The sequence below is a fragment of the Amphiura filiformis genome, chromosome 17 (assembly GCF_039555335.1).
Source record: "Amphiura filiformis chromosome 17, Afil_fr2py, whole genome shotgun sequence".
Classification (NCBI taxonomy): domain Eukaryota; kingdom Metazoa; phylum Echinodermata; class Ophiuroidea; order Amphilepidida; family Amphiuridae; genus Amphiura; species Amphiura filiformis.
Genome location: NC_092644.1, coordinates 41,370,069 through 41,386,590, shown reverse-complemented (window position 1 = coordinate 41,386,590; position 16,522 = coordinate 41,370,069). Strand labels below are relative to the sequence as shown.

The window sequence follows — 16,522 nt, the reverse complement described above, 5'->3', positions numbered from 1 at the left end:
CGAGCACACACTGTCTCCCCGATGAATTATATCCAAATTACTTGTACCGCCATAGGCAACTTTACTGTCCTGTAGTCTGGATAGCAGGAACTAAAATTGCCTATTGCAGAAATCGATACAATGTAGACCCAATATATATAGAAGGGCCAGATTTTTTCTGTCCACATATGGTCAAAAGGATACAAAAGAAGGGAACTGTGTTAAAACCGTATAGCTAGAGGTTACAAATTGTGTCAATCCTGTTGCTGGCAATGTGATCAATAATTAAGAAAAAGAGAGAAAAAGGGATCTATACGATAGACTTCGGTCCAGGTTTTTGCCCGCGCGGGTATGACAATTTCCATTTACATCCTGGTTTCCATGGCAACCACCCACTCAGCGTATCTTTCATTGAATGTATATATTATTTTGATATCTAGCAAAACGAGGTAAACAATTATTCCCATTATTGTGGCAAGATTGTGACTACTGTACAATAATATATGAGCAAACTAGTTGTTTGTTTAAACTAACGTGAATGAAATACTCTTGATACCTGTCAAAATCCCATTCTACTCAGGGCATTGACAAAAACTGACATCATACTACAATCTACCTTTGTGAAGGCAAAATCAACAGAATCAGAATTAAACTACATTGATATGTGGGATAAATTTACCACTACCTTAAACCTAAGCGATTTAAATCATCCCTTGATTATAAAATTATGGGGTGAAGGAAACATGACCAATTATAGCTCAAAATAACTGAAAGAAAAAAGTTGAATTCCTTCCATTATTTCCTATCCAAAGATATATACTTTTATATACTTGTCTTTGTTACTTTAATATAGTATAGTGAAAATAAAGTCAACAAATTCCCTGCCAAACATAATCCTGCATGCACTTAATTCTGTCAGTAGTGTAGGTTCCTATATTCCTCTGGCTATCCTGCTACTGTCTATGGAACCATACAAAGCAAAATTTCCATGTTGTATTGTATCCATTTCAAGTTTATTGATATGAAGGGGAGAGAATATCTCATAGAAACAATATCTCACCCAAGAGCCTGGCAAACTTTGATTTTTAGTATGCGTGTTTGCAATATGTGTGCAATGCTGTGTGAACATTACATTCATGTGTAATGCACATCATGTGCAAACCTCTCATACTTTCAGATACAAAGTAAAATTGTTTTGGCCCTTGCCAAAAATACCAGAGGTGCAATGTTTTTATTCACATATGCAATAATCAAATATGGATAAATGTCCCATATAATTAGGCAGAAGACTGCATATTGACCTGCCATACATCTGAAATCTTAAGGGGTGAACCTCAAGGATTAAATACCTGTTCACCAATAGATATCACACCAGTGATCAAAATAAGCCAACATCTTCAAGGGCCATTTGTTTTAAAATCTATAGGTCTTCATAAATTTTCACACACTCAAACTCAAATTGTAAAATTTCAATGTTACACTGGTCCACATCTGTGACACTTTGTCAGACTCGCAAATTAGCAACAGATAGTGCCATGGACTAATGATGCAGTTAGCATTGAGTCCTTCTTGCCAACTTTGGTGACAAAACTTCACATGCCCAGGCCAGAGATTAGCAAGCACACTGTGATTTTCACTGGCTTTTGCAAGTAACAATTCCATGAATCCTGAATTTTTTTTTTTCAAAATGGCTATCTTCAGTAGATAGCAGTTGTTTATTACTATTATAAATACAAGTTGCATATTGCTATCTGCAGTTACTTATTGCTATCTTCAGAACATAGCTGTTGCATATTGTTATCTTCAGTAGATAGCTGTTGTATATTGCTATCTTCAGTAGATAGCTGTTGCTTATTGCTATCTTCAGTAGATAGCAGTTGCTTATTGCTATCTTCAGCAGACAGCAGTCTGTCGCTTATTGCTATCTTCAGTAGATAGCTGTTGCTTATTGCTATCTTCAGTAGATAGCAGTTGCTTATTGCTATCTCCTGTAGATAGCAGTTGATTATAGCTATCTTCAGTAGATAGCTGTTGCTTATTGCTATCATCAGTAGATAGCAGTTGCTTATTGCTATCTCCTGTAGATAGCAGTTGATTATAGCTATCTTCAGTAGATAGCTGTTGCTTATTGCTATCTTCAGTAGATAGCTGTTGCTTATTGCTATCATCAGTAGATAGCAGTTGCTTATTGCTATCTCCTGTAGATAGCAGTTGATTATAGCTATCTTCAGTAGATAGCTGTTGCTTATTGCTATCTTCAGTAGTTAGCAGTTGCTTATTGCTATCTCCTGTAGATAGCAGTTGATTATTGCTATCTTCAGTAGATATTAGTTGCTTATTGCTTTCTTCAGTAGATAGCATGCGGTTTATTGCTATCTTCAACAGATAGCAGTTGCTTATTGCTATCTCCTGTAGATAGCAGTTGATTATAATAGCTATCTTCAGTAGATAGTAGTAGCTTATTGCTATTATCAGTAGACAGCAGTCTGTTGCTTATTGCTATCTTCAGTAGATAGATGTTGCTTATTGCTATCTTCAGTAGATAGCAGCTGCTTATTGCTATCTCCTGTAGATAGCAGTTGATTATAGCTATCTTCAGTAGATAGCTGTTGCTTATTGCTATCTTCATTAGATAGCAGTTGCTTATTGCTATCTCCTGTAGATAGCAGTTGATTATTGCTATCTTCAGTAGATATTAGTTGCTTATTGCTATCTTCAGTAGATAGCATGCGGTTTATTGCTATCTTCAGCAGATAGCAGTTGATTATAGCTATCTTCAGAAGATAGCAGTTGCTCATTGCTATCTTCTGTAGATAGTAGTTGTTGCTTATGGCTATCTTCAGTAGATAGTAGTTGCTTATTGCTATCTTCAGTAGATAGCAGTTGTTGCGTATGGCTATCTTCAGTATATAGCAGTTGCTTATTGCTATCTTCAGTAGATAGAATACATTTAGCTTCAACAACTTACAGGGTTTAAAATACCAACTTTTCTGCAAGTAATTCAATTACATCTAAAATGAACAAACACTTGCAAACTCAGAAATTTGAACACATTACCCACAGCCCAACAGAAAAGAGCTGAGTAGAACCCAAGAATATGTGTGTATAGTTTAAAACCTTTCTGTTTACTGCATGGTTCAAAGAAAGATCTGTTAACATAGGATATTTTCAGGCTGGTTTTTAGCTTGACTAGGGTAATGTGTCAATTTAGCAGACCATGACTAGGGTTAGGCCTATTATGTCAATTTAGCAGACCATGACTAGGGGTTATGTGTCAATTTAGCAGACCATGACTAGGGTTATGTGTCAATTTAGCAGACCATGACTAGGGTTATGTGTCAATTTAGCAGACCATGACTAGGGTTATGTGTCAATTTAGCAGACCATGACTAGGGTTATGTGTCAATTTAGCAGACCATGACTAGGGTTATGTGTCAATTAAGAGTATTTAAAAATACTCTTAATATAAATACAGAAGTAATTCTGAAAATGATAAAGGAACGCGACAATTCACCTGTTTTAGCATGTTTGCTTCAATATTATGGTTTATTCACATACAGGTAGCTTTAATGTAGTTATTATCATAAAACAGCCAATTTGCAGACTATGTGCTAGTTTTATGCTACAGAATAATATGCACGGTATGCATGCAGCAAGTATATTCACAAGCATTAAGAAACTTAACGCTGTATTCGTAGTCTGGGTACCAAATCTAGTTACCTGTCCCTACCGAGTACCATATCACACACCTATTTACAAAATAATAAGCAATCGTAAAATACCTACAAATCCCTGCAATAAATGCAGAACATCATTATTCAAATGATATGGATATTTGTGAAGTCATATACTTCCTCTCTCTACAGATGCCCTGAAGCAACTCAAATGCATGAAAAATACAATTCTAAACATCTATGGGGACTGACGGTATAAAATCTGCTTAGCTTATATAAGCAGCAACAACAACATCCACCAAAAGCGTAAATACACACCACATCATTTCTAAGACATACCTGTACTTCCGATGTTGATCCATGATTTTTCCCTCGGACATCTTAGAATCACCAAAGCACTCAAAAATAACAAATTCCAATGCGGGGGTTTGGCTAAAATTATGCTTACCTTGCGAGTAAAAAACTGCACGGTGCAAAACACACCATGATTTTTTCACCCATCATGATGTTTGCTTGTCTGGATCAAGCTTGCATCGCCAGAAAACAACACGGTTAGCCTGGCTGATGATGCCAGCAAGATGGTCGTCAATAATCTTGAGCATGTACCATACGTCAGTTCCTCTTCAAGTAGTTCAAAAATAAAGTAGAGAGTACGGTACACGCATAGCAAGGTGTGCAAGCAGGGTACTAGAATGTATACATACAAGGATAGAAAGAAAACACTGCAATATGCAGCTCACGTGTATGCTACGTATGTTTATTCCCAAGTCCTAAATTGTGGAACCAGCGCTTATGCCTGGCAATACAATGTATTGAGGGGTTAACCTTGCTATAGGTGCTGTCTACCGATGACGTTATAGTTCTAATATATGGCATATCTAATCATCTTCTTACACTTTTGCAAGCATAAGACATTTTTGAAAAGAAAATGTAATAGCTGCTATGTGTATTATGTACACTTATCATATATCTAGCCTATTTGTGTGCGCTGCAAAATAAGTGCCTTTTACGGAAGGCAGCCATCAATATTTTTGCACATACACTATGTTTGCACTCTCATGTTGATGCTATAAATAGATGCGTGATTGTGATTGATGAAGCAACGCAAGAAGGTATTAATATAAGGCGATGCTAAAGAAGTCGACTATAAAGAAGCTATTTTTGAATAATGTTCTACAATCTTGAAATATTAATAAGCAGGTTTACAATTTGAACCTTAACTATCCTTTTGATGCCTTGTCATTTAGAAAAGAATTGGGTATGTGAATATTAGAGATGATCTGTGAAGAAATTCAAATAACGCAGTAAAGCCAAAAGTGTGGCATAAGGATCCCCCACAATATTTTGTTATGTACCTCAAGAACCGCTGAAAATGCATTATAAGAATTATCTTACAGCCTCTTCGTTCACACAGCTAATATGGATTGTACTATTCCAGTTGACACCACATATGGAGGACATGACCTTAATCTTCCCTACAGGGAGTGTGAATTTCAAATGAGGTTACCTGAATGGGTGACTCCATTTGAAATCGACACTCCCTGTGTGGAAGATTAAGGTCATGTCCTCCATATGGGGTGTATGGATTTCAACTGCAACAGCCTATTCTGAAGAAAAGAATATATCTTTCAAGAGCGGAGTTGATAGTACCACTTTGAATTCAAGATAACTCTGATTATGAAAACTCTTTTGGAAAAAGCAGTTGCTTATTGCTATCTTCAGAAGATAGCAGTTGCTTATTGCTATCTTCAGTAGATAGCAGTTGCTTATTGCTATCTTCAGTAGATAGCAGTTGATTATTGCTATCTTCAGTAGATAGCAGTTGCTTAATGCTATCTTCAGTAGATAGCAGTTGCTTATTGCTATCTTCAGTAGATAGCAGTTGATTATTGCTATCTTCAGTAGATAGCAGTTGCTTATTGCTATCTTCTGTAGATAGCAGTTGCTTAATGCTATCTTCTGTATATAGCAGTTGCTTAATGCTATCTTCTGTAGATAGCAGTTGCTTATTGCTATCTTCAACAGATAGCAGTTGTCACTTATTGATATCTTCAGTAGATAGCAGTTGCTTAATGCTATCTTCTGTATATAGCAGTTGCTTAATGCTATCTTCTGTAGATAGCAGTTACTTAATGCTATCTTCTGTAGATAGCAGTTACTTATTGCTATCTTCTGTAGATAGCAGTTGCTTATTGTTATCTTCAGTAGATACTATAGACACAGATTTAATTTGAGAGGAGACTGCAATATTTCGGTTCATAAACCTCTTCAATACAGCTAGCTGCACGTGTTACAGTTTAAGTGAACACTACTAACTAAATGTGAGCGTTAAGTGATGAAAATATGAGCTTCACCTGTTTAGCCTGCAATGGCTGTCAATGTTTGGATATTCAGACTGGTTACAGACATGTCCTCAGGTAGGTTTGAAGGATGTCAATTGATTTTGATATTCACAATGTACGTAAAACAGCAGCACTTTGCTACTATGTGAAAGGCACTACATTGTGCCATGCATCAAAAATACTGTTATTTTTATGGGATATTTTTGCCGGGGTACATAATATTCATGCTTTTGGAGGTTAAACAGGCAACCATGAATTTGAATTTTGAAACCGTGAAAATATTTTAAACCAGTGATTGTGCTGAACTTTTTTTAACAACTGGTTTGCTGTTAGAGCTTGGGCCAGTTACCAATTGAGTTGGCTATATTTTACAACTTGCCCATCAACATTTACAGGTTGCCCGAGGCATTTACAGGCTGGATTTTGCAATGGACGGGTACTAAATTGAGCCATTTTGAACTCATACACCTCAGTATGTAGCTGCTTCAAATTAAAAATGTCCACCACATGTTGGAACTTGAGAATCTATCATTGACCAAAAGAAGGATTACTTTTTAAGTTTTCCTCATTGGTTTACATTTTGTTGTCCAATTTCATAAAAAATCTTCCCCAAAGGTGTTATCCACCAATCCTGGTCCGGGTTCTATCAGAATGACACTTATGTGTTCTGAAATGGGGGCTATTTTTTACTGGGGACAATAAGAGATACACAAAAAATTGAATGCTTACAACCATATTCTCACAATTCATTTTACTGACATACGATTTTATTTTTTCTGAATCACATTGCAAAATTGAAATTGAGATGGAATTTTAAGTTTATATTACTAGCAGCTTTCAGAAAAGGTCATAAACTTCAATCATGCAAGGAACAATTTTTGTACATATTTCTTCTCTTATATTTGATTGTCTCTGCATATTTTCCTTTCATGTATAACTTTATCATTTTGCTGTGAGCATCTTTCACTTCTGATGTAAAAGAGCCCTCTGTTATATGCTCTCATAATGTAATGGTATGTAACACAACCAGGCCCGTACGCGGGGGTGGGGGTGTACGATGCACCCCCCCAAATTTGGAAAAGTATACAAAAAGTCCCAAAATTTCAGAATTTGCGAGAGTAGCGATCAAAAAAATCAGATGTTTTACGCTTTTTGGACAAAAAAGGTCCAAATTTTGTCCACTTTTCACAAAATCCCCCCCCCTGGAAAAAGGTCCACTTTTTCAAAATCAGCACCCCCAAATGAAATTCTGCATACGGGCCTGAACACAACATTCTGGCTAAGACATCTTTGGTTCTAAATTTACTGACAGGTTACTGGTGTTTCTTATAGGTGCAACACCTTTTTTTTAATAAGGTATATTGCTGTTCGAGATCAATGGGCAAACGTGATGCATGCTGGGAAGGAAAAGGGCTCAAATTTGCGATCTCAGGTGACAAATTCTATAGCTTTTGAGCCCTTTTCATACCCAGCATGCATCACGTTTGCCCACCGATCTCGATCAGCAATATACCTTATGGCCTCAGAAAACATTAATCACTCGTAGTATATTTCTAAAATTTTTGTTGGTGCAGAATTTCTGTAATGTGTAATGTGGCCCTTCCCCCCCCCAAATTGAACAATTTCAACATGAACAAGTGGTCTGTTTCTTTCTAATTTGGACAGTTAGGAATATTTCTACCCTTTTCTGAGGGAATGCATTTGTGAAGTTTATCATTCATCCAGGTAGTAAACAATAATAATTATTTAACGCCAGAAGATCAGTATGGCTGATCATGCATTCAGGATTGGATTTGAAAATTTCCCACTCAAAAATAGTAAGTCCAGTTGACTAGAGTACAAATATTATTATTTTTTCGGAGGGACTTCTTTTTGGGGGTGGGTTGTGGCTGGGTACTGGCCTGCACCCATGCCTACACAAGTTTAGAAGTGAAAAACATGAAAAGATTAATTATTTCTTCTACAGGTATGGCTATCTGTACATAGCTGACAGGGACCGACAGCTTAACATTCTCCTCCAAAGTACTTCCACGGCTTATTTACTCAATTCTAAATAAAGCATGGGGAGAGCAGGAGTCTGAATTTAATTTACAGTTATTTTGCAATTAAATTCAAACTTTTCTACATGTCGCCACTACTGGGATGGAACCTTGGACCTCACATACCAGCGACAAGTGCCCAAACCACTGCACTGCACTCTCCCTTTAAAACACTCCCTCCATATCAAGAATGACATCAACAGTAAGCTTACAACTTATTATGCAAGACACAAAACCACTGCCAGGGGAACTGCATACACATCAGGCATGTGGTACGTATATTGAACTATGATGAACATACGACTTGTTACATCAAAATAAGTAAGAAAGGAAACTAACCTTTTATGTCAGAATTAGAGAGTAAGCTACAAAAGTAGAGTTCATGAATCTCGTAGGAAAATACTAGCATAGCTTTGCTACCAGGCCCTCATTCTTTAAAGGGATATTACATTTGAAATCAAGAAAACATAAAATCAATGGGATTATTTTTTATTTCATTGCTCACAATTAGTGTTGTTTCAAAAAATTGTCAAAATTGGCAGTTTTCTCACAAAATAACGAAAAAATATAGTTCAAAAAGTTTAAGAGGTATTTAAATGCAGTTTTCTGTTTCCAGTGTGATTTGACATAGTCTTTCAGGTGCCCCCCTTATATTGAAATAAACATCCTTTTCCAAAAGGAATCAAATTCAATAATAGTGCCCAAAAATAAAATGAAACCAAACCTGTTTTTAAGCTTCAGCAAATGGTATCTTTCATTGGGAGAGAAAACCCCTTAATAAAAGAAGTGCAACATCCTTATTTAAAAAAACGTTGGTTTTTATCAGAACTATATAAAAAGGATTTAATCCCTTTTGGAAATGAACTTCAATGCAAATATTCTGCACCATCTTAGCTGCCTCTAGAAGTAGAAGTGCTCAATGAGCAGAAATAGGCCACTATTAAGAGCTTGTACTTGTTTACATAAATTAAAACAGCTCAAGTGAAGTGTGCATTGGCCTATAGGCTATATGTGATGCGATCAAGCAAAATGAGTCTGATGTCGATCAAAATCAAAATTCAGTTTTCAATCTCACTACATGAGCTATTCTCTGAACTTTATTTTGGTGAAAACCCCATCATAATTAAACTTATGGTTCTAGTGTTATGGCCATTTTAGTGTTGCTCAGAACAATAAAATACAAAGGAAGTTGAATACTATTATTGGTTATATCTTGAAATCAATATTCCCGACATCCGACTCATTTTGCTTGATTGCATCACATATCATATGCTGTCATATTATATGACCATGGTTTCTAATATTGATATTATGCAATCACATCCAAGTATTTAGATACTAAACAAATAATATATAAATGCATGCTTTAATTTCAAGCTTAAGATGGGTGACCTGATCAACAGCCTCATCCCCCAACTTTTTCCTATCGAAATGGAGAAAAGCTCATATGTGACCATACACGACGAATAAGCCGTAAATGTCCTAAATTGTATTCTGAGTTACAGTGTAAAATGTGCATGAAGGTACCTCCAGTTGGTGCGATATGTATCTCATTTTAATAGTGCTAGTCAAACACCTTATAAAACAATCAATAATCCTATTGTTGAAGAGGATAATAAGCTTTTACCTATTTCTATAGAATTCTTAAATAGCTCTGGTCTTTGTTTGCTTTAGCTAAATCCTGTTCAAGTGGTGGGTTACAAAGCATTGTATTTTGTCTAGGTATGTATAACCAACAATTAACAATGAGAGTACATTCCTGAACCTCGTTGACTTGGGGATGATTTGAAATGACCGCCAATTATGACTGTTTGATATTTATTACCAGCAATGTGGATAAAGAGACACATGTAGAACCGAAAAAGGTAACATTTTGTTGAAGGAGCAAAGTTCAACAAACCATATCCTCGCTTCTGGATATCGTTTGAATTCAAATGATATACCATTTTAAAGCTTATGATATATATTTTCTAAACAGGAAATAAAACTAAATTGACTGGGGGCCGAATTTACGGCTCATTTGGGATGTATGGTCACATATTTTTCTCATAAATCCTGGTGAAAATAGGCCTAAAATATCTTTGAACAAGTTCATTTGGATTGTTAGATTTCACTGTTAACATAGTTCGTTTTATGCAAATCCAAGAAAAATGAAGATGTTAAACTCACATTTTTAGTGACGTTTCTCTATATAGTGACGCCCTCTATAGAGGTTCCTGTTGCCTATAAAAGGAAGCAGTCAGATGTGATGGGTTGCCAGTCTGAAGAAACCACTAGTGTAGTGGTGAAACGTCACTAAAAATGTGAGTTTAACATCTTCATTTTTCTTGGATTTGCATAAAACGAACTATGTTAACAGTGAGGCCTAAAATATATTCCGTTTAGATGTTATGAACGGCAAAGTGACAGCCACACCCCCAATTGTGGTATGGGCCATTGTGAATCATATTTTTAATTCTAATATCAAAACGGCTAGTGCAATTTACTTAAAACTTGGGAATTGGATTATTTTAGTACAGGCCTCAATGTGAGATACAAAACACAATACAAACAAATCTGATCACCTACCTTAAAACAAATTGTTTATGTCTACAATGCTTAACTTTAAACACTTTTGATGTTTAGTTCATAACTTCTTTCTTTTCTCAATTTAAGCAATATGTATATTATGTTACATAACATTAAAAGAAACAAATTATTCCATGTTCACTACAGTCTGTTTCGCCCAAAGGCTCCTCAGGTGAAAGAAGAACGCAACTTTATGTGTATATTATGTTAAATACCTAAATACTTGGATGTATTTATCATTTAGTGTTTATGAGCATTTAAAGTATTTAATTTATCGTTTGCCTCCTATACCTAAACTATGTAAATACAAAGCAGTGTTTAAAAAGTGTTGCAAGTAAACATATTGAAGTGTTTAGATAAATGTTTAAAGCCTCAATGTTTAAGTATATGGTGATAAAAGTACACTATTTCAATTGAAAGTTTGCTACAGAGCCACTCTCCAGACAAGAGTCGATGAATAATTTTGGTTGGTCTTGTGTTGCACGATCATCTAATCAACAGGAGTGCTGTACATGGCACAAGGGCTACTCCACTTGAAATTCACACTCCCTCTGTGGAAGATATTTAAATAAAGTCTTCAATGTAGGGAGTATGAATTTCAAATGAAATGAACACATTAAGCAGCTCCATTTGAATATCATACACCCTCTGTAACAGATTAAATCTGAATCTCCACTGAGGGAGGGTGATTTAAAATAAGAGACAGAGTATTTCTAAAATCTTCCACATGGGGGTGTATTTCAAATAGAATAGCCCAATGCAGACTGTGGCCGTGGTGGCAAGCTTAAGTTGGTCAATAGAGATACAAGAACCAGAGGCAGTGTCACTTTACCTGTGTACTCCAAACACAAGATGGAGTAGCAGATTACATGTGCCTATATGAAACACTATCGCGGAATCAATAATAATAGGCAACAACTTTGTCCGATTTGTTCAAGACTGGCAGAAATCTCTGGATAACAACGCATATGTTATTCGAGCCCATACCAGCATGCATGCATGTTACATCCATAGGCAAGGTGTTGTGTCTGACGATAAAGCGTCCCTCAGCTCATAAACTCTATAATGTTTTCTCTTCTGGTACCAAATTATGAAAATATAGTTTGCTTAACCCTATGGGCACTTCTGCCTTTCTTACAGAGCCCCTGATTGGAAAATTACATGACATAATCAGCTGAGTAACCAATCAAAACAGAGCTTTTATATCTCTTGGTACTTTTAAGCTTTATCCCCTTCAGCCCTACTGACTATATATCAACATCATTGAGATGGTTCCTTGATAGACAGGTCCAATAATGAAATACATGAGAATGTGGACGCATCTTTTTGCCAGGACTAAAAAATAAAAAATAAAATCAGTGAGACAAACAATTCATTACCTTGAATCCCATATAATACTCTGCATCTAAACTGAGCTCAAAAAGAAACTTATAATTTTTCACAAGGTCATATCTTGAAATCCTGTCCATCAAATTGAACCAAAATTACACACAGATTTACTTCAATACTCTACTCTTAACACATGTCAGTAACCATGCAGTTACCCAACTGACACAACAGCAAAATGCACTGACACGGGACAGCTTCCTGGACCACATTTACAGCCAAGCCCTGTTTCATGAAAAAAGTGTATGAAAAGCAGAAAGCAGCACCGCTTTATCATCTGTGCAAGGATCTTGTGTGCATTCTCACAGATTTTTTGTCCTGGGTGCCAAATGTTGGGCTGTGAAAGTGAAGGAAGTCCAGGAAGCTGTCCCATGACAGTGCATTTTGCTGTTGTGTCAGTTGGACAACTGCTTGATTACTGACATGTGTTTTGAGAGTAGAGTATTAAGGTAATCATGTGTGTAATTTTGGTTCATTTTGATTGATAGTATTTTAAGATATGACCTTGTGATTCACAAGTTGTAAAAAATTATAAGTTTCTTTTTGAGCTCAGTTTACAATGTAGAACAAATCTTGGATCAGCTCTCAGTAACAGCAGACATTGAGTGACTCCACACCGAGAGTGAGATCTGCATTAAAATGCATCAATGTGCATCCGTTTTAATGCAGATCTTGCCTCCCGTGTAGAATTGCCATTTTCAGGTTGATGGAAATCAAACCCATATCATACATATTATAGTCCCTAGTTGTGCTCACATTGTCACGACATATGCCCGGCGGAACTTGGTTGGCGCAAGTTGCTAGGGCCTATAGGAGTAGCGGTATAGGCGCTGCCAGAGGTAGTGACAGTGTGAACGATGGTCAGCATAAGTTCCGCCAGGTGTACATCCGACTATTTATTCCTGACAAAGGTTACTGGTAGTAGCGAGTTATGAGTAATCTCTGCTAGGCGTATATACGTATGTTGCAATGTGAACGCTGCTATGCCTGGCACCCAGTGTAAGTTTGACCTTTTTTTGGTCGGAACTAAGACTACATATGGCATGGTTGAAAAAGGTCACGGAAACATCGGAAGTGGTAGCCGATGTTTACGCTGACCAGAAGTGAATGCTTGGTGGAACTGGTTGGCGTAGTGCTAGAAGTAGGCTTGGTGTAGACACGGGGTAGGAGTATGAAAAATATTTGTGGAATTTTGATCAACGTTAGTGTAACTTTCCGCCAGGTGTAATTCAAAATGTGAACATGACTCCTGCGAATTCAAGGATATTTCATGTGGCAATCAAACTCAATTCTACAGAATTCACAATGTTGTTGTGTGCTGCCAATATAAACTAGTAAATCATTCTGGACTCAGACAGCCTTATCAAGATGTACTCATTACTTTCTTAATCAAAGAATAAATTGTATGGGATATAGGCTTACAATTTCCAGCTTATCTTGGGATGCTATGTCTGGATCTCTGCCTTGACTCTGCGGTTTCTACAAATTGTTTTTCAAAATCCTTTTATATGTTATTATAAAGATAATAATGTATTTTCTTCTACTCCCAGTTTCAAGGTGCAATGGTTTGTCAGCACATTTTGAACATTAATTTTCAATGGGCATGATGGGGGTGCGCTTAAGTACTATAGTGTACAGTTGGCATTTTTTGCATGACCAAATATTTTCATATCATCCCCTAAATAAGTTATATGCCACTTCAGCAATATAACTCCTATACAAGAAAACTTAAATACTTTATTGTGCGAGTGCCGCAGGCCTTTTAAAATTTGTCGAATATCTTAGGATTCTGGTCATGATTACCTGGAAAGCCCTAATGAGTATCAATAGTTATCACAGCCATTTTTTGTAGGCCCAATTAAAATTGAATTTATTAAAATATTTCTTTAAGCTTACATATTTCTTGCTTTTCTTGGAGGTTGCCTCTCGTTCACTGAGTTGTTTTCTGTGGTTGCTACTAATTCACAGGCGTTTAGTCCTCTTCTTTGACAGCATCGATGGAATTCGGCTGGTCCACCGGCGACGTTCTCAGGAGGTGGTCGTCTCCCATCGACAGTGTTCGCCGTGCTTTCTGCAAAGTTAAAGAAAAGGACACAGATTTTGAGTCTAAGTATCATAGATGAAAATCAATTTTTAACAAGTCAAGGATGCAACTCACCACATTACGTATACATCAACTAGTAAAAAATAAATGAGTTTATCTCAGGTGGCTGCCATGAACGTGGTTTTTAGAATTCTGATCAACATATGCATCATATATAAGCAGATCTGCCCTAAATAAATATTATATGGGGATTATGACATAGCTGTAACCCCACACAGATACAGTAAGGAGGGCACTGCTGTTGAATGAGTTCCAAGTAAAGCTATATACGATAATACAATGAGGCATTATTTTGAGACAAGGTCCAATACTCAGAGGAGAAAAACCTGTGAATACACCGACAGAGGTAACAAATTTGACATTTTTTTGCTCACAGAAAACTTGACATGCAAGACAGCACACACAGCACATTCACTCACGTAACAGTTTCATATCATGACAAGATCACAATTTTTCATCACTGATGCCATGTACACACATGCAGTCTTTTCTGTTTTATCAATCACAGAATATTACTCCCGTTCATTCCTCAATCCTACACCCCGACACAACTTACAACATGCTAGTATCAAAGAAGCAACCGAAAGAAATTGTTCAAATTAAGCTAAGACATCATGTTATGCTTTTTAACACCAGCATTATAATGATTTTATTCAGAGTGGCCAATTAATCATTGTTTATTGGTTAAGTAAGTCACATGTAATTAGGTCTCAATCTCATTAACAACCACAACAAGAGTTGTTCACACTGTTTATTAAGCCAAGCGTAAGGAAATCAACTTTAAGATTCTTTTTTTGCCTGGCATCACCTGAGCAGAGAAGTCATGCACATGTATAAATAGTTCTTTGTGTTATCTCCAGTAGATAGCAAACTGCTTAGCAAAGTATGAATACTAGGGTCAAAATCACAGGTTTAAAAACATCATACAATTTACATTTCATTTGAGTCTGGTATCACTTGAGCAATTCATGTAATATATATTTATGTTATCTTCAGTAGATAACAATTTGCTGAGCAAAACATAATGCCAGGTTTGAAATCATGGGTGTTTAAAAACATAAAATTGACATTTCTTTTGAGTCTGGTATCACTTGAGCAGTTCATGTAATATATATTTATGTTATCTTCAGTAGATAACAATTTGCTGAGCAAAACATAATGCCAGGTTTGAAATCATGGGTGTTTAAAAACATAAAATTGACATTTCTTTTGAGTCTGGTATCACTTGAGCAGTTCATGTAATATATATTTATGTTATCTTCAGTAGATAACAATTTGCTGAGCAAAACATAATGCCAGGTTTGAAATCATGGGTTTTTAAAAAAACATAAAATTGACATTTCATTTGAGTCTGGTATCACTTGAGCAATTCATGTAATATATATTTATGTTATCTTCAGTAGATAACAATTTGCTGAGCAAAACATAGTACCAGGTATGGAATCATGGGTTTTTAAAAAACATAAAATTGATATTTCTTTTGAGTCTGGTATTACCTTGTAATATTTCTCTATGTTATCTTCAGTAGATAGCAATTTCCTGAGAATAACATGGCTAGTGTTTTTTAATCACTGAATGACATTAATGTCCCACTGCATTGAACATGTTGGAAATAAATTCCCATTTTTTAAATTATTTATATTGCTAAAAATATTGAATATCAGTGGCACAAGAAGTTAAACAATAGATTAAATAGAACAAGTGAGACCAGTAGAATTAATTAATTGATACACTGTCTGATCAATGGGGAAATCCCTCTATTTTCTTGTTGAAAAGAGATGAGATACTGAAATGCAATTCTTCCATCTCAGTGATATAAATACTGCCCTCTAAAGGTCAGATGAAAATAAAAACAATTTTCCCTGTCCACACACCAGGAATGCAAGATATCATGGAGTCTTAAATCTTATAAATTAATTTGTAAAATCAATGATGTAAATCAGTTTAATATAGTCAGTTATTGATATTTTGAAAGTTTGCAGCACCAAATATAGATTGAATAAAAACATATTTGTGGTTAGAGGCAGAAGTAAGATTTGGAACCTTGGGCCTATCTGTACTATTTTGACTCACGGCAAGTCAGTGTTGAGGTAGCTGTTTTGTGCACAGATCTATGCGGCATCTATGTGTATGTATACCAGTGCTTTGAGCGAAGGCTCAAAATTTGAGGCTGCACTCAATGAAATACACAATGACATCACTAACTCACCAAGAGTAAAAATGCTAATAGTGCACTCAGTGTCATAAGCTTTGTTGGTAAGAGTAGAGATTCAGCATTCAAATCCTCATCAAGGTTGGCTTTTAGCCTTAGCCCACAAAAGTAAGATGTGTTTCCCAAAAAAGCCATTCTCTCCCAGCATTATCACTTTGTGGTTACAAAAAGGCATGCTCACAAGAGTAAGAAGTGTTTCCCAAAAGGGGCCATTCCCT

The 16,522-nt window shown here is 36.1% G+C and overlaps 1 protein-coding gene across 1 annotated transcript in view; it reads right to left on the bottom strand.

Annotated features, from left to right (window-relative positions):
- Nucleotides 1–16,522, bottom strand: part of LOC140137800 (uncharacterized) — a 571,667-nt gene that overhangs the window by 23,067 nt on the left and 532,078 nt on the right. The window contains 2 exon segments of the mRNA XM_072159582.1: nucleotides 13,885–13,963; nucleotides 13,966–14,059. Coding sequence (XP_072015683.1) covers nucleotides 13,885–13,963; nucleotides 13,966–14,059 — 173 coding nt within the window.